This window comes from Lepus europaeus, chromosome 10 (assembly GCF_033115175.1).
Source record: "Lepus europaeus isolate LE1 chromosome 10, mLepTim1.pri, whole genome shotgun sequence".
NCBI classification, from domain to species: Eukaryota; Metazoa; Chordata; class Mammalia; order Lagomorpha; family Leporidae; genus Lepus; species Lepus europaeus.
The window spans coordinates 102,998,137-103,022,209 of NC_084836.1; the positions used below are offsets into that span (position 1 = coordinate 102,998,137).

Below are 24,073 nucleotides of genomic sequence, written 5' to 3' on the forward strand. Positions count from 1 at the left end.
CTCCTCCACTAGCTACTTTGAAGGACAAAGCCAGGACAAAGTTCAGTGAAGTGTACAGTTAGAGTATGTATCGACATTAGTCCGCAAAACTAGTAAAACATTTCACAGAAGTACTTCTTACTTAATGCAATAAAATGCAAAAATACTAAGATGGATTGTGGGGCAGGCACTGTAGCCCAGCAGGTTAAACCACCACTTAAGACACCTGTTAGAGCACCCCCTGAAGTCCCGTTTCCTCTGCTTCCCAGCCAGATTCTGGAAAATGCACCTGAAAAGGCAGTGAAGATGCCCAAGTACTTGGGTTCCTGCCAGCCACGTGGGAGACCCAGATGGAGTTCCTGGCTCCTGGCTTCAGCCTGGCCCAGCCCTGGTTGTTCTGGGCACTTGGAAAGTAAACCAACAGATGAAGATATTTCTCTCTCTGTGTTATTCTTTAAAATAAATAAATAAATCTTTTAAAAAAGAGGGATTACATTTCTAAATTGCAAATATATTCATTCATAGGCAACATGTCATAGTGGAAAAATCCCTGGATTTTAAGCCAAGCAACAAAGGCTCAAATCTTGGCTAAGCAATCTTAGCAGAGTCACTTGGCCCCTTGAAGCCTCAACTGCTTCTGAGAACAAAACAAACAAAAATAAAAACAATAATTTAACCCCTACCTCACAAGGTTTTATAACTCCCACATGAGACAAAGGTAAAGCATAACATGTAAAAGTGATCACATAGAATATAATAATTACAATTCTTAAAAATTTTCATAAGTTTAATAAGGAATTTATAATAGGCTATGAACTGAAACATGACACATTGATTTAAACGAGATAATATTTGATTCTATATTAATACTAAACAATCTTCAATAATAAAGGATTGGTCAAGACAAAGATAGCTAGTAAGTATCCTCTCAAACTAATCATAATGATTTTGATTTACTGAATCAAATATTAAATAGATATCTGAGGATAAGATTTTCTTAATATTTTATAAAAATACTTAAGCAAATGGATTCAAGAAAACACTTTAAAAAACTAGCTTCTCAGGGCCAGTGCTGAGGCTTAGCAGGTTGGGCTGCTGCCTGCAGTGCCACCATCCCATGTGGGCACCGGTTCAACTCCCAGCTGCTCCTTCTCCAATCCAGCTCTCTGCTATGGCCTGGGAAAGCAGTAGAAGATGGCCCAAGTCCTTGGGCCCCTGCACCCATGTGGGAGACCCAGAAGAAGCTCCTGGCTACTGGCTTCCGACCAGTTCAGCTCTGGCCATTGCAGCCATATGTGGAGTGAACTAGAGGATCAAAGATCTCCCTCTCTGTCTCTGAAACTCTGCCTTTAAAATAAATAAATCTTTTTTAAAATGGTACATAAAACATACAGAATGTAAAACAGCACAAATTTACTATGGTCACTCCTATATGAGAAGATGCATTTATGGACAAAGGGGATGATAATGTTAAAGCATCAGACAAATTTAAGGCTTTTTATAAACTTGTTAACATGTTTTCATTATAGGGTTCTTTTTGTCCTTTTTTATTCTACTGAAAGAGACACAAAAAGCTAGAGTTATACATTTTGTGCAGAAAAATATGTTTACTAGTGATTGAAAAATATATACCCTATTAAAATCACCATAAAAATGAAAGTACATTCATTTTCCTTTTGAGAACCATCAAATAGTAACTTACTTAGAAAGAACTCCTCGAAGTCAGTTTTCTCCACACAACTAGTGTACATGCGCAGGGCTGCAATCTTAATCTTCTAGACAAAGAGAATGAAAACAAACTCAAGACATGACCAAGTGGATGTTCTACTGCTATCAGACATGCATCACAGATCTGACATTTCTTTAACTATAAAGAAAGGTCCAAATCTGTCTCTAGGACATTTAAAACAACAAACATTTGTTTCTTCCTTTTCTTAAAGCTATCAATTCATATAGACTTCATACAATGTTCACATTTTAGAATTTGAGCACAAAAGTGTCAAGAAGGTTTTCCCAGGGGTTGATGTTATACAGCAGAGGGTTAAGCTGTCGGTTGAAATGCCAGCATTCCATATTGGAGCAGAGGCTGGAGTCTCAGCTGCTCTGCTTCCTGCTAATGGTCGTGGGATGGCAGCTGAAGATGGCCCAAGTATGTGGATCTCTGCCACTCATGTGGGAGACCCAGATGGAGTAGGGTCCTGGCTTCGGCTTGGAAGTGCCCCAGATGTTGCAGCCATTTAAGTGAACCAGCAGACAGAAGATGGATCAACTGACGAATCACTTTCTCTCTCTCTCTGAAGTTCTTCCTTTCAAATAAATGAATCTTAAAAAAAATAAATAAGGGCCAGGTATTGTGGCACAACGGGTTAAGCCAACACCTGTGATGTTGGCAAACCATATTGAAGCCTGGCTGCTCCAATTCTGATCCAACTTCCTGCTAACATGCCAAGGAAGGGCAGCAGAAGATGGCCCAAGTGCTTGGGAAACTTGGATACAGTTTTGTTTTTTATTTTTTCTTTTTTTGACAGGCAGAGTGGATAGTGAGAGAGAGAGACAGAGAGAAAGGTCTTCCTTTTCCATTGGTTCACCCCCCATTGGCCGCTGCGGCCGGCGTACTGCAGCCTGCGCACCGCGCTGATCCGAAGGCAGGAGCCAGGTGCTTATCCTGCTCTCCCATGGGGTGCAGGGCCCAAGCACTTGGGCCATCCTTCACTGCCTTCCCGGGCCATAGCAGAGAGCTGGCCTGGAAAAGGGGCAACCAGGACAGAATCTGGCGCCCTGACCGGGACTAGAACTCGGGGTGCCGGCACCACAGGCGGAGGATTAGCCAAGTGAGCCGTGGCGCCAGCTCATACATTTCTTTAAAAGATGTATTTATGGGCTGGCGCTGTGGCATAGTAGGCTAAGCCTCTGCTGCAGCACTGACATCCAATACGGGTGCTTGTTCATGTTCTCACTGCTCCTCTTCCTATCCAGCTTTCTACTTATGGCGTAGGAAAGCAGTAGAAGATGGTCCAAGTGCTTGAGCCCCTGCACCTGCATGGGAGACCCAGAAAAACCTCCTGGCTCCTGGCTTCAGATGGGCCCTGCTCTGGCCATTACGGTCATTTGGGGAGTGAGCCAACAGATGGAAGACCTCCCTCCCTTCCTCTCCCTCTTTATAACTCCACCTATCAAATAAAGAAAAAAGGCCAGCGCTGTGGCTCAACAGGCTAATCCTCCGCCTTGCGGCGCTGGCACACCGGGTTCTAGTCCCGGTCAGGGTGCCGGATTCTGTCCTGGTTGCCCCTCTTCCAGGCCAGCTCTCTGCTGTGGCCTGAGAGTGCAGTGGAGGATGGCCCAGGTGCTTGGGCCCTGCACCCCATGGAGACCAGGATAATCACCTGGCTCCTGCCTTGGGATCAGCACGGTGCACTGGCCGCAGCGCGCCAGCCGTGGCAGCCATTGGAGGGTGAACCAACGGCAAAGGAAGACCTTTCTCTCTGTCTCTCTCTCTCTCTCACTGTCCACTCTGCCTGTCAAAAAATAAAATAAAGAAAAAAAAATTATGCAGAGGCCGGCACTGTAGTGTGGTAGGTTAAGCATCCTTCTGCAGCACCTGAATACCATACGGATGACAGTTCGAGTCTCAGCTGCTCCTCTTCCAATCCAGCTCCCTGCTGATGGGCCTGGAAAAGCAGTAGAAGATGGCCCAAGCGCTTGGGCCCCTTCACCCGCATGACAAAGAAGCTCCTGGCTCCTGGCTTTGGATCATTTCACTTCTTGCTGTTGGGGTCATTTGAGGAGTGAACCAGCAAAGGGAAGACCTCTCTCTCTCTTCTCTCCGCACTCTGTCTGTAACTCTGACTCTCAAGTAAATAAATAAATCTTCTTTTAAAAATGATGTATTTAGATGTATTTACTTATTCATTTGAAAGACAGAGTTACAGAGATAGAGGGAGAGACAGACCTATCTTCTATCCTCCGATTCACTCCCCAAATGGTCGCAGTGGCCGGGACTAGGCCAGGCCAAAGCCAGGAGCCAGGAGATTCATCCAGGTCTCCCACGTGGGTACAGAGGCCCAATCACTTGGGTCATCCTTTGCTGCCCTCCCAGACACATTAGCAGGGAGCTGGATCAGAAATGGAGCAGCAATTGGTTCTCAGCCTTTTGGCTAAGATCAAGTGTAGAAATGGAGGAGCTGGGACTCAAACCATTATCCATATGAGATGCCAGCATTACAGGTGGTGACTTGAACTGCTAAGCCACAGTGTTGGACCCTGTACATCTTTTTCTATACTTCCTATGGTTAAATCACAGATCTTCCTGATGGGCAGAAATACCCAAAATAAATTAAGGAAGTATTATATCTCTGACTGCAATTAAAACGTTTTTCACTTGCTAATATGAAGTCTGTCATATTTTCAAGTTTTAATCTAATGTTCATGTAAGAGAAAATAGAATATATAATAAATGGAAATCAGATATGCCTCTCTGGGGGAGTAAATTAGCATTTAAAACCCACATTTAAACAAAATCCACAGTAAAACACTATAAAACATGAGCAAGTTAAATCTAAAAGCAAAGAGGCCAGCATTGTAGCACAGAGTACCGCCACCTATGACGCCTTCATCCTATATTGGTGCACCGGTTTGAGTCTCTGCTGCTCTAATGCACCTGAGAAAGCAACAGAAGATGGCCCAAGTGCCTTGGCCCCTACCCATGTAGAAAACCCAGATGGAGTTCCAGGTTCCTGGCTTTTCCCTAGCCCAGCCCAGTCATTGCAGCCATTTGGGGAGTGGAACCAGTGGATGGAAGATTCTCTCTCTCTCTCTCTTTCCCCCTCTCTATGCCTCTCTGCCTCACCCTCTTTCTCTATTATTCTTTCAAAAATATTTAAAAAGTCTTTAAGAAAAAAAATAAAAGCAAGCAGAAAGAATAAAGAACAAAAATTAATGAAACGGGGGCCAGCGCTGTGGTATAGTGGGTGAAGCTGCCACCTGCAGTGCTGGCATCCACATGGGAGACCCAGGCTTGAGTTCCCAGCTCCTGATTTTGACCTGGCCCAGCCCTGGATATTGTGGGTGTCTGGGGAGTGAAACCACAGATGGGAGATCTCTATCTCTTTATCCTTTCAAATAAAATAAATATTTTACAATAAATAAATAAAAATATCAATAAAATTGACAAACTTGGGGGCAGCGTTGTGGCTTAGCAGGTAAAGCCACCACCCGCAGTTCCAGCATCCCATATGTGTGTCAGTTCGAGCCCCAGCTGCTCCACTTCCGATCCAGCTCTCTGCTATAGCCTGGGAAAGCAGTAGAAGATGGCCCAAGTCTTTTGGGCCCTTGCACTGGTATGGGAGACCTGAAGGAAGCTCCTGGCTCCTGTCCTCAGATCTGGCCCATCTCCAGCGGTTGCAGCCATTTGGGGAGTGAATCAGCAGATGGAAGACCTCTCTCTATCTCTCTGCCTCTGCCTCTCTAACTCTGCCTTTCAAATAAATAAATATTTAAAAAATAAAAGAAAAAGAAAACTGACAAACTTTAGCCAGACTGATCAAAGATAAAAACAATAAACACAAAGGAGGAGTAGGTATTTGGTACAGTGATTAAGACACTACTTGAGACACCCACATCCCATATCAGAGTACTCGGGTTTATGTTCTGGTCCTGTTCCAGATTTCAGCTCCTCACTAATGTGTACCCTAGGAGGCAACTAGTAATGGCTCAAGTAGTTGGGTTCCTGCCATTCTTGTGGGAAACAGGAATTGAGTTGGCTCTTGCTTCAGCCTGGCCAGCCCCAGCTGTTGTTGCTTTGGGACCTGAACCAGTGGATGACAGCTCTCTGTCTACCTGCCAACCCCTGCCCCTTTCAAAAGAAAGCCTGTGGAACACAGAATTAAAATATAAGTTTAGGAGCTGGCACTATGGCATAGCAGGTAAAGCAGCCGCCTGCAGCACTAACAATCCCATATGGATACTGGTTCAAGTCCTAGCTACTGTACTTCTGATATAGCTCCCTTCTAATGCACCTGGGAAACCAGTGGAGAATGACCCAAGCTACGAAACTCCTAGCTCCTGGCTTTGGCCTGGCCCAGCCCTGGCCATGTGGCCATTTGGAAAGTGAACTAGAGTATGGAGACATCTCTCTCTCTTTCTGCTTCTCCCTCTCTATAATTCTGATTTTCAAATAAATAAATCTTTAAAAATAAATATAATATGTTTAATCCAAACACAGAATTAAAATACAAGTTTAATAAAAACAGAGGATATGTATTATCTCTGTCAGAAATCAGAGAGGGGACATTAGTATACATCCTAAAGACATTAACAGGATAATGAAGTATTATGAACAACTTTAGGACAATGAATGTGACATCCTAGATGAAATGGACAAATCCCTTCAAAGACACAAACTACCAAAACTCATCAGAATAAATAATTAATACAAATAGTCCTATATTTAATAAAGAAATTAGATTTGTGGTTAAAAACTTTCCAACAAACAAAACTCCTGGCCCAGATGGCATCATTACAGAATTCTACCAAACATCTAAAGAAATTATATGAAAACTACACAAGTTTTTCCAGAAAACAAAAGAACACCTCCCAGCCATTCTAGGGTATCAAACCAAAGACACCCAGTTCCTCCTCTTCCAGTCCAGCTCTCTGCTGTGGCCCAGGAGTGCAGTGGAGGATGGCCTAGGTCCTTGGGCCCTGCACCCGCACAGGAGACCAGGAGAAGCACCTGGCTCCTGCCTTCGGATCAGCGCGGTGCGCCAGCCACAGCAGCCGTTGGGGGGTGAACCAATGGAAAAGGAAGACCTTTCTCTCTGTCTCTCTCTCTCTACTATCCACTCTGCCTGTCAAAAAAATAAAAAAATTAAAAAAAAAAAACAAAGACACTAGAAAAAACAAAACTATAGAAGCATATCTTTCATGAACAGAGATGTAAAATTATGTACTGAAGTATTAACAAATCAAATCCATCAATACATTAAATGGATGACAGGTAGGTAGATAGTGGGTTAAGTTGCCACTTAGGATGCCTGCGTCCTATATCAAAGTGCTGGTTCAAGTCCAATGACTCAATTTCCAATGCAGCTTCCAGCTAATGCGCCTGGCAAGGCAGCAGATAATGGCCCAAGTATTTAGGTTCCTACCACCTACATAGGAGACCTGGATAAAGTCCTAGTCTCCTAGCTTCAGCACAGCCCAGCCTCAGCTGAGCATTTGGGGGAGTAGACCAGCAGATGGAAGAGCTCTCTCTCTCTGCTTCTCAAATAAATAAATCTATCTTTTAAAAAAATGACAATATATCACAATAAAATGGGATTTATCCCAGAATGTAAAGTTGATTCAATATCAGTAAATCAATTGCTATCATTCATCATATCACAGACCATAAAAGAAGCCTGTTTAACTTTGTTAATATCTGCAATTCTGAGAAGTATTTGACCACAGACCACACTGGTCTGTACCAACACCAAACCAATGATATCCTAAAAATACTATTAACATAATACTTTGGCCTTAACAAGTCCATTGCTAACCTTGAGAAAAGAGATTTAGGACATCTCATAACTCTTCAATTCATCTGACAAATAATTCACTTAGTACCTAAAATTCAATGCCAGGCACTAGTCAGGATTCTGAGAATAAATCAGTAAACAAAACAAGGTCTGCCTTCATGGAGCTTATGGCCCAGTTAAACTGCAGACAAATGCATAATTTTACCTAAAATTCCTAATTGCCTATTTCTTTTTTTAAATCCTATAGTTTCCTTCAGATTCCTATACATATAAAGGCCTCTGACTTGCCTCCAAGGCCCAAGCCCTTCCTTGTAAAGATTTTTCCCACAGGTTTGTAAAAAGTTTTCACTTCAAATAATGAAGACGTCACCAGATTGGCCAGTGTATTTACACAGCACTCACACTGTGGCACTCAGAAGCATTTTATAGTTCTTCACTTTTCCTGCAGCAAAGCCAAGCCTTTATACTTGGGTGAGCCATTTTCCTGGACAAATCTCTAAAGCAAGTCCCTTAAGACCATCACACAGGGACTGGAAATAACAACTTAAGGAAAGAACCTCTTTAAGAATCAAGCATTGGGGCCGGCACTGTGGCGCAGTAGGCTAAGCCTCCACCTGCAGCGCCAGTATCCCATATGGGTGCCAATTCGTATATTAGCTGCTCCTCTTCCCATCCAACTCTCTGCTTATGGCCTGGGAAAGCAGTGGAAGATGGCCCAAGTGCTTGGGCCCCAGCACCCACATGGGAGACTCAGAAGAAGCTCCTGGGTTCTGACTTCTGGCTTCAGATTGGCTCAGCTTTAGCCGTTGTGGCCATTTTGGGAGTGAACTAGCGCATGGAAGACCTTACTCTCTGTCTCTCTTTCTCTGTCTGTAACTCTGCCTCTCAAATAAATCAATAAATCTCAAAAAAAAAAAAAAAAATCAAGCATTAATATAAGTTAAGGAGATAGGTAAACTAAACCTCCACCCAGTCAATACAAGCTGTTCTGGTCCTTAGATGATTTCAGGTTTATTTCATTCTAACTTAGGAAGACTTCATCAGTCTACTTAAATAAAACAGAAGCATCTAAGATGGCTTTAGGAAATGAAAACTTGCCCTCCCACTAACTGATGTCTTTTGTCACATCCTATAAGATGAAAAACAAATCTAGTAAAAGGCTTGCAGTAATAGCTATGTGAGAGTTGGAAGGGGCTTTTCAGCCATTTGAACCTCCTACTCACATTCTGCACTGGGATTCTTCCTCCTGCATTCCTGACTCATGGTCAGCCATCTGGGCTCCCGTTCAAACAAGACAATGACCTTGTAAGGCTACTATCTCACTGGAGGACAATTCTTGTTGTTAGATTATTTTGTTTTATTGAACTTACATCTGCTTCATGTAACACTCATTAAACATTTTTCTGCCCACTAGAGAACCTCATGTTAAGTGTCTCTCTGGTTTTTTAAAACATTTGTCCCACAAATACCTGAGAAGAACCATCAGGTCCTTTCTTTTCCAGGCTAAGCATCTCTATTGTTATTCAAATATTCTTCATTCAACACAGCTTCTGAGGCTTACATAAAACTCACTGCCTATCTGTGAATATACGCCCAGGTCCTCAAGTTCTGTTCCAATCAGGAATAACTTTCTGGCATAAAGCTAATACAGAAACTATCCTGTGACACATGACTGAATCTGGTAAATGTTGTCCTAACATTGCTATAGAAAAGAACAAAAATGAATGATTATTTCAGAATACTCAAACAGGGTAAGGGAAAGCTACACTTAAAATTCTAAGTATGGGTCAGTGCCGTGGCCCACTTGGTTAATCCTCCGCCTGCGGCGCCGGCACCCCGGGTTCTAATTCCAGCTGGGGCACCAGGTACTAGTCCTTGTTGCTCCTCTTCCAGTATAACTCTCTGCTGTGGCCGGGGAAGGCAGTGGAGGATGGTGCAAGTGCTTGGGCCCCTGCACTCACATGGGAGACCGGGAGGAAGTACCCGGCTCTTGGCTTCAGATCAATGCAGCGCCAGCAGTGGCGGCCATTAGGGGGGAATGAACCAATGGGAGGAAGACCTTTCTCTCTGTCTCTCTCTCTCTCTGTCTATAATTCTACCTGTCAAAAAAAAAAAAAAAATCTAAGTATGATAGGGCCAGTATTGTGGTATAGGGGTTATGCCACCACCTGTGACGACAGCATCCTAAATGGGCACCAGGTCGAGTCCCAGATGCTCCACTTTTGATCCAGCTCCCTGCTAATGTGCCTGGGAAAGCAGCAAAGACTGTCCAAGAGCTTAGGCCCCTGCACCCATGTGGGAGACCTGGAAGAAGCTACAGGCTTCAGTCTGGCCCAGCCCTAGCCGTTGAAACCATTTGGGAAGTGAACCAGTGGATGGACGATCTCTCTCTCTCTCTCTCTCTCTCTCTCTCTGTAACTGCCTTTCAAATAAATAATAAATAAATCTTTAAAAAAATCCTAAGTATGGGAGCCACCATTGTGATACAGTGAGTTAAGCCACCACCTGTGACATCTGTATCCCATATAAGCACAGGTCTGAGAAAACAGTATTAGACAAACCATGTACCTGAGCCCTTGCCAAACACATGGGAGACCTGAATGAAGTTCTGGCTTTGAACTAGCCCAACTCTGGCCATTATAGCCATTTGAGGAGTAAATCAGCAGATAGAAGATATTTCTGTCTCTAACTTTCTCTTTGTAGCTCAGGCTTTCAAATAAGTAAATAAATCTTTTTAAAAAAATTCTAAGTATGATTCTAAAACAAAAATGAGAAATATACCTGAAAACATTAAAGAAAAAAAGAGGGAGCTGGCACTGCGGCACAGTATGTTAAGCTACCGCTTGAGATGCTAACATTCCATATGAGCACCAGTTCAAGTTCTGGCTGCTCCACTTCCCATCCAGCTCCCTGTTAATGCACCTGAGAAAGCAATGAATCATGGCCAAAGTACTTGGGTCCCTGCTACCCACGTGAGACTAGGACAGAGTTTCAGGCACCTAGCTGTGGCTTGGCCCAACCCTGGCCATTGCAGCCACTGGGGAGTGACCCAGCAGATAAAAAGATCTCTCTGTAACTATGTGTTTCAAATGAATAAATCTTAAGGAAGAAAAAAAAATCAATACTGTAGATGTAGACAAACAAGCAGGCATTGTACTCCCTAGTCAAATACATGTGAAAACACAGAACAAAGAATTTTGCCAAGGCAATCTAACACAACTGTCTAGTCATAGACTTCTGAGGCAACATTGCTGAAAAGGACCCTTTGCTTTCTAAGTTATGCTTACATTTCCCCATCTAAATTTAGCCTACAGGGGCTGGCACCTTGGCTCACTTGGTTAATTCTCCACCTGCGGTGCTGGCATCCCATACGGGCACCGGGTTCTAGTCCCAGTTGCTCCTCTTCCAGTCCAGTTCTCTGCTGTGGCCTGGGAAGGCAGTGGAGGATGGCCCAAGTGCTTGGGTGCCTGCACCCGCGTGGAAGACCAGCAAGAAGTACCTGGCTCCTGGCTTTGGATTGGCATAGCTCCGGCTGTAGCAGCCATTTGGGGGGTGAACCAATGGAAGAAGGCCCTTCTCTCTGTCTCTCTCCCTCAGTGTCTAACTCTGTCAAATAAATAAAAATAAATTTACCCTACATACTTTGATATTTTGATGTCACAAATTCTAAAATGAAGGTTATACAAAGTAGATACTGCCACATCATCAAAGATTTTTAAAATGCAAACTTGAGGGATTCAGTTGAGATCACAACAGGATCAAGAAAAATCAGAGGGTAACTTAAGCTAAAAGAGTAAAGGAATTTTCCTGATGACTTCGTAATCCTCCAAATAGTAGCCAATTTTCCCTCTGGAATTATAAAAAAAAAATAAAAAAAAAAAAAAAACCAGACCAGACAAAGCATATGGTAGCAACCAAGTAGAACCTAACCACCAAGAAATTAATTTTAGCAAGCCCTTCTCTTTCTGCTCTTATTTCCCTCTTCTTTTAAGTTTTTAAATCCAAATACCATAATCACAACCTCTTTGCTAAATAGGAAAAAAGATTCTAGTTAAAAACATCTAATATACCAAAAAGTATCCACTGTCAAAGAATTAAGATGCAACTTAATTTGTGGAGCAGGTATCAAGGCACAGAATGTTAAATTGCCATTTGGGTACCTGAGTTCAAGCCACACATTCACTTCCAATCCAGCCTCCTGCTAATGCGCACCCCAGCAACAGATGTTGGCTTGGTTACTTGGGGTCCTGGCACCCCAGGAGAGACCCAGACGGAGTTCCTGACTCTTGGCTTTGGCTTGGCCTAGCCTAAGCTTCTGTGGATTTTGGTGAATGAACCAGTGGATACTAGACCTCTGTCTCTTTCCATCCTATTGATGAGCTCTACCAACTGCTGATTTACTCCCTAAATGTCCACAACAGCTGAAGCCAGGAGTCCTAGAACTCTTGAGAATTCCAGGTCTCTCACATAAGTAGCAGGGTGCTTTAACAGAAAGCTGGATCAGAAGTGCAGAGAACCAAGACAGGCACTAAGCATTCCATTATAGGGTGCCGGTACCCCAAGGGATGGTACCACAACACATACCTCATGATATTTTCTAGAAACACCTTCCCTACTATTTCACATTGGCTTGCTTTTACTTATAACTTATGAATAGGTTTACCCAACATTCCAGCAACACTGCAAGGCATATTAAAAGGCTCTTCTGCTATAATAGAAATGGTAAGACTAGGAGATAACTGAGCTGAGAAGAACTGAACCACTAATATTTCATTACTTTAACTAGACAGGAGTATTAATGCCAGAGCCCAGGGCAGCATGCCTCTGATACAGACAAGACATCCATCCATTCATAGCAACTACCCATAGCATATAATGTATTGGGACAAGAGCTGACCAGCAAATATCTCATCGTAAGAATCACTATAAATTATGGACTCTATTACTTAACAAAAAGAAGATTACTTACCAAAAAGATGATTAGTCAATTTTTTTTTTAAGTCACTACAGGGGGCAGGTGCCGTGGTGCAGCAGGTTAAGCCTGCAGCACCTGTATCCCACATCTGATTCAGCTAATGCTAATGCAACTGGGAAAGCAGCAGAAGATGGTTCAACTGTTTGGGCCCTTGTACCCTTTGCTCCTAGCTTCAGCCTGGCCCAGCCCCAGCCACTGCAGCCATCTGGTGAACCAGTGGATGGAAGATCTCTTTCTCTGCTATCCCTCTCTTTCTGTAACTCTGCCTTTCAAATAAATAAATTAATTAAAAAATAAAATCACTGCAATGATCTAGTGACAATCACTTAGATGAATAGGAATTTATCAGGGAGCAATACTTCCTTAAGAATGCTGCCATCAGAGCACTTGGCCCATCTGACCCTAAAGAACTCATCTATATGGTATACCATGCAGGAAAGCCCAGTCTTATTGCCATTCCTTCTACTGATATACTTCCAAGCATTCAAACTGAGTATTTTAGCCCAGCCGTTACAAATAAAACTTGGAAGTATGTGCCGAGGAATGCATTTTGAAGTTCTCAGAATAATGAATAAATTTTATATGAGCAAAGTAGCAGCTTTTAAAAAGTTTCTTAGGAAAAAAAATTTTCAAAGAGAAAGCAGAAATAAAAAATCCCAAAAAGAAAGATAAGAAATTTACCCATTTACTGTATTTCAAAGGTCCTGTGAATCCCATGGCTTCTATTATCTTTGTGAAGGCACCAACTTTTTCCTCAGCAGGCTGTGGTGAATCCTTGGTAGTAGGAAGCTATTCAACCAAAGGAAAGGAAACCAAAATAAGTTGAAGAAAAAAAAAATTTAATAGAATGTTTTTTTCATCATTATGGTATGTAGGCATCCCAACAGGCAGCTTAACTTGATGCATCGAAACACCTACACCTTAATTTTCCTTTTTTTTAAGGCATCTTACCTGGAATTATACCTGAGAGGTCCTCTAAACTTCAGAGCAAGGCATATTCCCCTCATTAACCATATGTCTATGAACTAGGAAATAATGTCTAGAAAATGACAGATTTGGGGTATCAGAATTAGGGTTTTTTTAAGAATGGATGGGGGCTGGTTCTGTGGCTTAGCAGGCTAAGCCTCTACCTGTGGCACCAGCATCCCATATGGGTGCCAGTTCTAATCCCAGCTGCTCTTCTTTTGATCCAGCTCTCTGCTATGGCCTGGGAAAGACGTAGAAAATGGCCCAGTGCTTGGGCCCCTGCACCCACGTGGAAGACCTGGAAGAAGCTCCTGGCTCCTGGCTTAAGATACACCCTGCTCCAACCATTGCAGCCATTGCAGCCATCTGGGGAGTGAACCAGCAGATGGAAGACCTTTCTGTCTCTCCTTCTCTCTGTCTGTAACTCTACCTCTCAGATAAATAAATCTTAAAAAAAAAAAAGAATGGATGGATGGATGTTTATTTAATTTACTTGAAAGGAAGAGTGACAAAGAAGGAGAGAAATCTTCTATCCACCTTTCTTTGCTGTTGTTGTTGTTATTGTTTTCTAAAGACTTATTTATTTGAAAGGCACAGTTAGAGAAGACAGAGAAAGAGATCTTCTATCTGCTGGTTCACTCCTCAAATGGCTACAACAACCAAGCTAAAGCCAGGAGCCAGGAGCTTCTTCCAGGACTCCCACGTGGGTGCAGTGGCACAAGCACTTGGTCCATGCTCCGCTGCTTTTCCAGGCACATTAGCACATTGGCAGGCAGCTGGATCAGAAGTAAAGCAGCCAGGACATGAACTGGTACCCATATGGCATGCCAGAGTCATAGGAGGCAGCTTTACCCGCTATGCCACAGCACCAGTCCCCATCTACTGGTTTAATCTCCAAATGCCCACAACCGTTAGAACCAGGCCAAGTTGAAGACAAAGCCAGGAACTCCATCCAGGTGTGCCTGTAGATGGCAGGAACCCAAGTACCTAGGCCATCAACCACTGTCTTTTCAGGCCCATTAGCAGGAAGCTGGATCAGAAGCAGCGACGGGACTCAAGCCAAGTCCTCCAATATGGGATGTGGGTGTTCCAAGTGGCAGCTTAAACTACTGCACCCATAAGACCTGTCCTAGGATGAAGTTTTATTAGAAAAACATATTTAAAAGGAAATCTTGACTCTCATCACTCAAAGAACAATGCTGAGAATAGGAATGTTCTATGTTTATTGACATAACAAAACAGAAAGAGAAATACTGCCTGAAAGCAGCCAAAAGTTATTTAAGGGGCCAGTGTTGTGGCGCAGCAGGTTAGTCACTGCTTATGATGCTGGTACCTCATATCAAAGTGCCAGTTTGAGCCCTCGCTGATCCACTTCTAATAGAGCTCCCCACTAATGCACCTGGGAAAGCACCAGAAGATGGCCCAAGTGGTTGGGCCGATGCCACACACATAGGCAATCCAGATAAAGTTCCAGGCTCCTGGCTTCAGCCTGGACCAGCCTTGGCCACTGTGGTCAATTGGGGAGTGAACTAGCAGATAGAAGAGTTCTCTTTCTCTTTCTCTCTCTCCCCTCACTCCCAGCACCTGTCACCCTGCCTTTCAAATAAATAAGTAGGGGACAGCACTGTGGCATAGCAGGTAAGGCCGCCACCTGCAGGGCCAGCATCCCACGTGGGCACCAGTTCAAGTTCTGGCTGTTCCATTTCCGATCCAGCTCTCTGCTACGGCCTGGGAAAGCAGAGAAGATGGCCCAATGCAGCTCTGGCCTTTGCAGCCATTTCGGGAGTAAACCAGCAGATGAAAGACCTCTCTCTCTCTCTCTCTCTCTCTCTCTCTGCCTCTCTTAACTCTGCCTTTCAAATAAATAAATTAATTTAAAAAAAAAAAAAAAGATGGCCCAAATCCTTGGGCTCCTGCACCCATAAAGGAGACCCGAAAAAAGTTCCTGGCTCCTGACTTCGGATCAGCTCAGCTCCAGCCGTTGTGGCAATCTGGGGAGTGAACCGGCGGATGTAAGACCTCTCTCTCTCTTGCCTCTACCTCTCTGTAACTGCCTTTCAAATAAATAAATAGATCTTTAATAAATAAATACATATAAATAAGTAAATCTTTTTGAAAAAGTCATTCAAGGAGCTGGTGTTATGGCATAGTGGGTAAAGCTACCACCTGTAACGCAGCAAGCCATATGGATGCCAGTTCAAGTCCCTGTTGCTCCACTTCCAATCCAGCTCCTTGCTAGTGCACCTGGGAAAACAGCCCAAGCACTTGAGCCCCTGAACCCATGTGGTAGACCTGAAGGAAGCTCCTGGCTTCAGATCAGCTCAGCTCCAGCTGTTGCAGCCATCTAGGAAGTGAACTAGCAGATGGGAGATCTCTCTCTGTCTCACCTACTCCACCCACCGCTGCTGTAACTCTGTCTTTCAAATACATAAATTAAAAAAAAAAAAAACTCATTCAAAACCACAATCAATAAAATACAGAAACACATGTACACAGTATCAACCAACGCAAGCACTGGATAAATGCTTTTACACCCTATGTTCTTTGCATAACAAATTTTATGAGTATTAATGACTATTAACAACCTGAGACTTGCAGTTTGGAAGTAAACACCAAGAAAAATCTATTGTAAGTCTAACTCTCTCCAAATGAAGGCAAGTTATATACAATAAGAAACTTCCCGGCCGGCGCCGTGGCTCAACAGGCTAATCCTCCACCTTGCGGCGCCGGCACACCGGGTTCTAGTCCTGGTTGCCCCTCTTCCAGGCCAGCTCTCTGCTATGGTCTGGGAAGGCAGTGGAGGATAGCCTAAGTCCTTGGGCCTTGCACCCGCCTGGGAGACCAGGAGAAGCACCTGGCTCCTGGCTTCGGATCAGCGAGATGCGCCAGCCGCAGTGGCCATTGGAGGGTGAACCAACGGCAAAAAGGAAGACCTTTCTCTCTGTCTCTCTCTCACTATCCACTCTACCTGTCAAAAAAAAAGAAAAAGAAAGAAAGAAACTTCCCAAGCAGTAAATATGACTTTATTTTTAACACGTAAGAAATTCATAAAGACTTATTCCCCTAAAGTGTTTTCTAGGCAAGGCAGTACAGTGGAAGAAACACAGAACTCAGGCTCGGAAGGCTTAGGGGCAAATATTCAGCTGGTGAATCACTTCCTATCCTGTGATTTTTGGGCAAGTCCATCAGCTCAATGAGCCTCACCCATATTGAATAAAATAAAACTCCTTGCTTCAGTCACCTAGCTGGTAATTTTGTTGAGATACAAAGAACATCTGTGATAAAGTACCCTGTACACATAGAAAGTATTAATAATCCTCACCTTATTTGTGGTGTGATACTTTCTGCTCAGTTGTATGTCTACTCCAGGAATCTGTTCTGACCCATCACCTTCTTGGAACTGTCTCATCTGGAGCTGCTGGAGGACAACAAACAGATGTAAGCTATGCGGAGAGTTAATCTGGACAAAGTGAATAACTATAAAACTATCCACCTTGCATAGCCTGTTCCTAGTGATGTGACCACCAATAGGACCCAATATAAGCACCTAGAATGGTGTCTGTACATGACAAGTGCTCAAAAAACATTCTAATGATTACTTCAAGATGTATAAAGGATTGGGCTCTAGAAACCTAGAACTAAGTAAACTCTAGGAAACTGAACTGTAGTAATAACTAAATATTGCAGCAATGCAATTTATGGAAGGAAAAAAGACCCAGTCAATTTTGAATTTAAAAACTCTCCTGCCAACTACATCTGCCACAGACATCTTCCTGAACCTCGGCTGCAGTAAGGATTAAAGCAGATAATACATGGAAAGTACTTCTCACAAAGCAGTCCTCAATAGCAGAAGCTTCCATATCACCAGCATCATCAACACCACTATTGCTCAAATCACAACTGCCTTTCTTTGTTCACACTGCATTTAAAGTACTTTGGCAAAATAGTAGCCATAACTTAGTTTAATTATTATGTGTCAGATACTACACTAAATGCCTTTCACATATTTCTGTATTTAATCTTACCTCTATCCTATTAGGTATGCATTATTACAACCAAGAATAATACGCAGGGGCTGGTGCTCTGACGTACTGGGTTAAGCCCCTATCTGTAGTGCCAGTAATTTTGTAAATTTGCAAATATAGTTTCCAAACTGTCAAGAAATTACATTATCTTTATAACAAAAGGGGTTGGCTTAGTCCAAGGAAAGATGGAACACATGAAACAAAAATTATTTTTCTCTTTAATCCTAACAAAGGAAAAACAGACTTTCTACTAGTGGAATAATACTATTTGCATTTCTTTCCAAACTAAGGTATTAAAAGATTATTCAGGGGAGGACACTGTAGCTCAGCAGGTTAAGCTTCTGCTTGGGACACTCCATTCCATGTGGGAGTGCCTGGTTTGAGTCCTGGTGACTCAGCTTCCAACCTAGCTTCCTACTACTGTGCATCCTGAGAGACAACAGACAACGGTTCAAGTACTTGAGTACACGCCACCTATGTGGGAGAACTGGATGGAACTCCAGGTTCCTGGCTTTGGCCTAACCCATCCCCAGCTGTTGCAGGCACTGGGGAAGTGAACCAGTAAATGAAAGTTTCCTCTTTCTGTCTGTTTCTTTCTCTCTCTCTCTCTCTCACTGCCTTCCAAAAAATAAAAATAAAAATAAAACAAATAGGGCCGGCGCTGTGGCACAGCAGGTTAACGCCCTGATCTGAAGTGCCAGCATCCCATATCGGCAATGGTTCGAGTCCCGACTGCTCCACTTCTGATCCAGCTCTCTGCTATGGCCTGGGAAAGAAGTAGAAGATGGCTCAAATGGAGACCCAGAAGAAGCTCCTGGCTCCTGGCTTTGGAAGGGTAAAGCTCTGGCCATTGTCTTTATTTTATGAGCTTTAAATACTTCAAATGCAGTGTGAACAAAGAAAGGCAGTTGTGATTTGAGCAATAGTGGTGTTGATGATGCTGGTGATATGGAAGCTTCTGCTATTGAGGACTGCTTTGTGAGAAGTACTTTCCATGTATTATCTGCTTTAATCCTTACTGCAGCCGAGGTTCAGGAAGATGTCTGTGGCAGATGTAGTTGGCAGGAGAGTTTTTAAATTCAAAATTGACTGGGTCTTTTTTCCTTCCATAAATTGCATTGCTGCAATATTTAGTTATTACTCCGGCCATTTTTTTTTTTTTTTTTGACAGGCAGAGTTAGACAGTGAGAGAGAGAGACAGAGAGAAAGGTCTTCCTCCCATTGGTTCACCCCCCAAATGGCCGCTACAGCCGGCGCTGCGCCGATCCAAAGCCAAGAGCCAGGTGCTTCCTCCTGGTCTCCCATGCTGGTGCAGGAGCCCAAGCACCTGGGCCATCCTCCAGGGCGCAGGTCCAGCCATTGTGGCCAATTGGGGGGTGAACCATCGGATGGAAGACCTCTCTCTCTTTCTCTCTCTCTGCCTCTCTCTGTGTAACTCTCAAATAAATAAATAAATAAATCTTTAAAAAAATTAACACTCAAAGAAATTAGTGAGGATTCTTCTAGTCAGCCTCAGGGACATGTATGCTTTAATTTGTAAGTATTAAGCAGGCTTTGTAAAACACAGACAACTAAACCCTGAATGCCTTCCATTACATCACATACATCAGTGTATTGGGCCATCTGGAACACAAAGCATTTAAACTGGTTCAAAGACAACCAAAAGCAGTTTCAATGTGCTGTGCTTTGGACCGAGTTCTCTTTGATTTGGTTATCTTTTTTTTTTTTTTTTTAATTTATTTATTTACTTGAGAGGCAGAGTTGCAGAGAGAGAGGAAGAGATAGAGAGGTCTTCCATCCACTGGTTCAATTCACAAATGGCTGCAACAGCTGGAATTGGGCCAATCTGAAGCCAGGAGCCAGGAGCTTCTTCCAGTTCTCCCACATGGGTACAGAGGGCAAGCACTTGGGCCATCTTTCACTGCTTTTCCGGACCATCAGCAGGGAGCTGGATCAGAAGTGGAGCAAGGGGGGTTGATGCTATGGCATAGCAGGTAAAGCCAGTTCAAGTAATGGCTGCTCTACTTCTAATCCAGCTCTTTGCTATGGCCTGGGAAAGCAGAAGATGGCTCCTGGCTCCTGGCTTCAGACTGGCACTGCTCCAGCTATTGGGGCCATCTAGGGAATGAACCAGCAGATGGAAGACCTCTCTCTCTCTCTCTCTCTCAACCTTTGCCTCTACCTCTCTATAATTCTGACTTTCAAATAAATAAATATTAAAAAAAAAAAAAAAGAAGCAGAGCAGCCAGGACCCAAACCAGCAGCCACATGGGATGCAGGCATTACAAGCTAATGCTTAACCTACTATGCCACAGTGCCAGCCTGATTTGGTTATTTTAACTTTTTCTTTCCCCATAGCTCCAGAAGAAGTACCTGTTGTATTTCCATCCTTTCATTATTTATAAATTAACATTCTTGCACCCGAACGGATCTATAAACATATATTTACTTTTTTGTTTGACTATCACTTCCCCTTGCCCTCCAGATTCACCCAACTTTTGAAAAGTTCAACTTTTCATGTTTAAACTGAAAAGACACCAATAACTTTTTGTAGAGAAAAAAAATAATCCAACACCATGTTTTCAAAGAAACCTCCCCTGACCACTTTACCTAAAGATAAGTTCTTTTTTTTTTTTAATTTTTTTTTTTTTTTGACAGGCAGAGTTAGACAGTGAGAGAGAGAGACAGAGAGAAAGGTCTTCCTCCCATTGGTTCACCCCCCAAAATGGCCGCTACGGCCGGCGCTGCGCCAATCCAATGCCAGGAGCCAGGTGCTTCTCCTGGTCTCCCAGGCGGGTGCAGGAGCCCAAGCACTTGGGCCATCCTCCACTGCCTTCCCAGGCCATAGCAGAGAGCTGGACTGGAAGAGGAGCAACCAGGACTAGAACCTGGCGCCCATATGGGATGCCGGCACTGCAGGCGGAGGATTAACCAAGTAAGCCACGGCCCTGGCCCCCATAAAGATAAGTTCTTACTATCTCATTACTCTCTACAGTAGTACTAGTAGTATGTTCATTTTCTTCATGGTACTCATTAAAATGTATAATTATATATTCATTTATATACTTGCTTATTTCCTATTGTCACTACCAAAAAGATGCATGAGGGTAAGAACTATCTTTATTACCAGAATCAAGTAAAGTACACTGTGTTTAGGGATACAGACAAAATCCTTCTTATAAGAGCTCATAAAATAAAGACTCACTACACACAAGAAACAAAACTAAATACTATACTTTAAAATGCTGAAACAAAACAAAGTTAACAAGGATATAGAACAACTAAAACTTGCATAAACTGCTATATAAAATGGTACACTTTGGAGAATTATCTGGCAGTATCTGTTGAAACTGAAAAAATATATATTCTGTAAGACTGAGTAGCCCATTTCTAGGTATAAACTCCAACAGAAATGTGCACATATGTTCACCAAAAGGCATGTACAAGAATGTTAATAGAAACACTATTCATGAAAACCCCAAACAACCATCAACAGAACGGATAAACTGTGATCCATTCATGTAACAAAATATTACACAACAATGAGAATGAATAAACTACTGCTGTACAGAATAACATGGATGAATCTCTAAAACCAGTTGAAAGAAAACAGAAACTCACAAGAGACTACAATCTGTACATTTAGAAGGCAAACTAATCCATGGTATTCACAGTGAAGACTGTGGTTAACCTTGGTTGGAGGTAATGACTAGGAGGAGATCAAAGAGGCTTCTGTGGCCCTGGTAATGTCTATTCCTTGATCTGAACACTGGATATTTTTACTGTGTAGTAACGCATTAGACTATACACTTAGGATCTGTGCCTTTTTCTAGGTGTTTATAATAGAGAATAAATTGTACAAAAATGTTTATGTGGAATAGGCAGTGTAAACAACAGCAATTTATAAATGGAAAAGAATAACTTAGAGTCATCAGAAACGATTCCGTAAAAGAGGACAAGACAGAGAAAAAGGTAGGACGAGAAAACAGAGGTAAAGGAGCATAATATAAAGAGAAAAAAACACCAGGTCAGAAGATCAAGCTCTAGCTCTATCTCACACTTTTTTTTTTTTTTTTTTTTTTTTTTTTTTTTTTTTTTGTGGACAGGCAGAGTTAGACAGTGAGAGAGAGAAACACAGAGAGAAAGGTCTTCCTTTTCCGTTGGTTCACCCCCCAAATGGCCACTACGGCCGGCGTGCTGCGCCGATCCGAAGCCAGGAGCCAGGTGCTTCTTTCTGGTCTCCCATGCGGGTGCAGGGCCCAAGGACTTGGGCCATCCTCCACTGCCTTCCCGGGCCACAGCAGAGAGCTGGACTGAAAGAGGATCAACCAGGACAGAATCTGGCGCCCCAACAGCGACTAGAACACGGGGCGCCGGCACCACAGGTGGAAGATTAGCCAAGTGAGCCGTGGCACCGGCCATCTCACACATTTTTTTTTTTTTAATTTTTATTTATTTATTTATTTGAAAGTCAGAGTTACACAAAGAGAGAAGGAGAGGCAGAGAGAAAGAGAGGACTTCCTTCCACTGGTTCACTCCCCAATCGGCCTCAATGGCTGAAGCGGTGCGAACTAGAAGCCAGGAACCAGGAGATTCTTCTGGGTCTCCCACACAGGTGCAGGGACCAAGGACTCGGGCCATCTTCCATGGCTTTCCCAAGCCATAGCAGAGAGCTGGAGCAGAAATGGAGCAGCTGGGACTAGAACCAGTGTCCATATGGGATGCCAGCACTGTAGACGGCGGCTTTACCCACTACACCAGAGTGCCAACCCCATACACACACTTATTTTGAGAACCAAATAAAATAATGTATGGGAAAGAGATGTGTAAATTCTCATGTATATACCTGTTCCAGACCACAATGATAAATTCTTTTGCAGAGTCTCATTAAAAAGAATTTAAGATTTCACCCTCAGTTTTTCCTTTTCAACAAGGTTCTGAAAGTGAAGAGGCTCTCAGATGGGAGAGAGAGAGGGCGAGAAGGTGGGGGAGGGCAGAGAGGGGGAGATGCAGATAGAGTCAAGCAATTTTTGAATACCATGGGTATATGTATCTGGACCTTTTAGCAAAACTAAAAGCTTGGAATGGATGTCTGCCATGATGGTTAAGATACAGCTTGGGATGCCTTCAATCCATACTCAGGCACCCCCTAGGTTCAAGTCCCAACCAGCTCTGTTCCTGATTCCAACTTCTTGCTAATGTGCATCCAGGAAGGCAGCAGGTGATAGCTCAAGTATTTGGGTCCCTGCCACCCACATGGGAGATCAGAAGTAAGTTCTCAGCTCCTGGCTTTGCCCCTGGCCCAGCCCTGGCTCTTGAAGGCATTCAGGGAGTGAACAAGAGGCCAGGCGATCTCTCTCTCTCTCTCTCTCTCTCCCTAGCTCTCAAATAAAATTAAAAAAAAAAAAAAAAAAAAAAAAACTATAATCTCTACCAGGGCGCAGGCCATCTTATCCTTCATTTATATTCGGTCTCAGTGCTTAATACTATTTTGGGCATAAAGCTGATACTCAATAAAAACTAGGTGGACTTTTTTTAATTTTATTTTTTTCAAAGAGAAGGACAACCTGGAGAAGGTCCAAAAAAGAACCACAGGAATGATCAAAGGGATGAATAAAAGGTCCTAGTGGAAAGGTTAACATGAACTGAGGCTGTTTAGCTTGGAGAAAAAGCAACTGAAGAACTAAGGAGTAACTTAGAATAACACTTGAGCTGGAAGAAATCTCAAAGATCTTCTAGTCCAACCTTTTAATTTCACAGATGAGGAAACTAAGACCAAGGGAGATGTTGCAATTCGCTGAAGGTACTTTTAGGTCAATTTACTTATTTATTATTTATTTTCTTCTAGTTTCACTTTATACAGGGAAAAGAAAACCTATCCAAGTAGCAAGAACATAAAATAGCAACAAAAATAATAGTTACAATTTACTAGAGATCTCCATTCTGCCTAGAACCTATATGCTCCCTGTTTGACTTATAATAAGCTTATAATGTATATACTATATTTCCTCATTTTTGAAATTAGGACATTAAGGCTCAAAGAAGTAAAGTTCATTAACAAGGGGAACATAGATTCAAAGCTATGTTTTGTCCTATATAAAACTGCCTTCAGAAACCTGAGAAGGGGGCTAACACTGCGGTGCAGCAGGTCAAAGCATCACCTGCAACACCAGCAGCCCATAAGGAGGGTGGGTTCCTGTCTTTGGCTGCTCTGCTTCCAATCCAGCTCCCTGCTGATGTGCCTGGGAAAGCAACAGAAAATGGTCAGAGTACTTGGGCCCATGCCACCCACATAGGAGATCTGAATGGAGTTCCAGGCTTCTGGCTTCTGCCCCAGCCAGTAACCAGGCCATTTGGAGAGTGAACCAGTAGGTGGAAGATATCTTTCTGTCTCTCTCTCTCTGTCACTCTACCTTTCAAATAAATAAAATAAATCTTAAAAAACAAAACAAAAAAAAATTGAGTAGAATTTAATCTGACAGGTTGACATACACTTTTTATTTATTTATTTGGGAGGTAGAGTTACAGTAAGAAGGAGAGACAGAAAGAAAGGTCTTCCATCCACTGGTTCACTCCCCAAATGGCCATTACAGCCGAATCTGGGCTCAATCTGA

The 24,073-nt window shown here is 43.0% G+C and overlaps 1 protein-coding gene across 2 annotated transcripts in view; it reads right to left on the reverse strand.

The window, feature by feature from the left end:
• The window catches only part of LOC133769018 (ubiquinol-cytochrome c reductase complex assembly factor 1), a 133,835-nt gene that overhangs the window by 84,466 nt on the left and 25,296 nt on the right, over positions 1 to 24,073 (reverse strand). The window contains exons 3-5 of one of the 2 annotated variants that reach the window (XM_062204098.1): positions 16,757 to 16,849; positions 13,150 to 13,257; positions 1,682 to 1,754 (exon numbers count right to left, since the gene is read on the reverse strand). In XM_062204098.1, the coding sequence (XP_062060082.1) occupies positions 1,682 to 1,754; positions 13,150 to 13,257; positions 16,757 to 16,849 (274 nt within the window). Of the gene's footprint in view, positions 1 to 1,681; positions 1,755 to 13,149; positions 13,258 to 16,756; positions 16,853 to 24,073 lie in introns of both variants that reach the window. The other variant, XM_062204097.1, reaches the window with a different exon arrangement.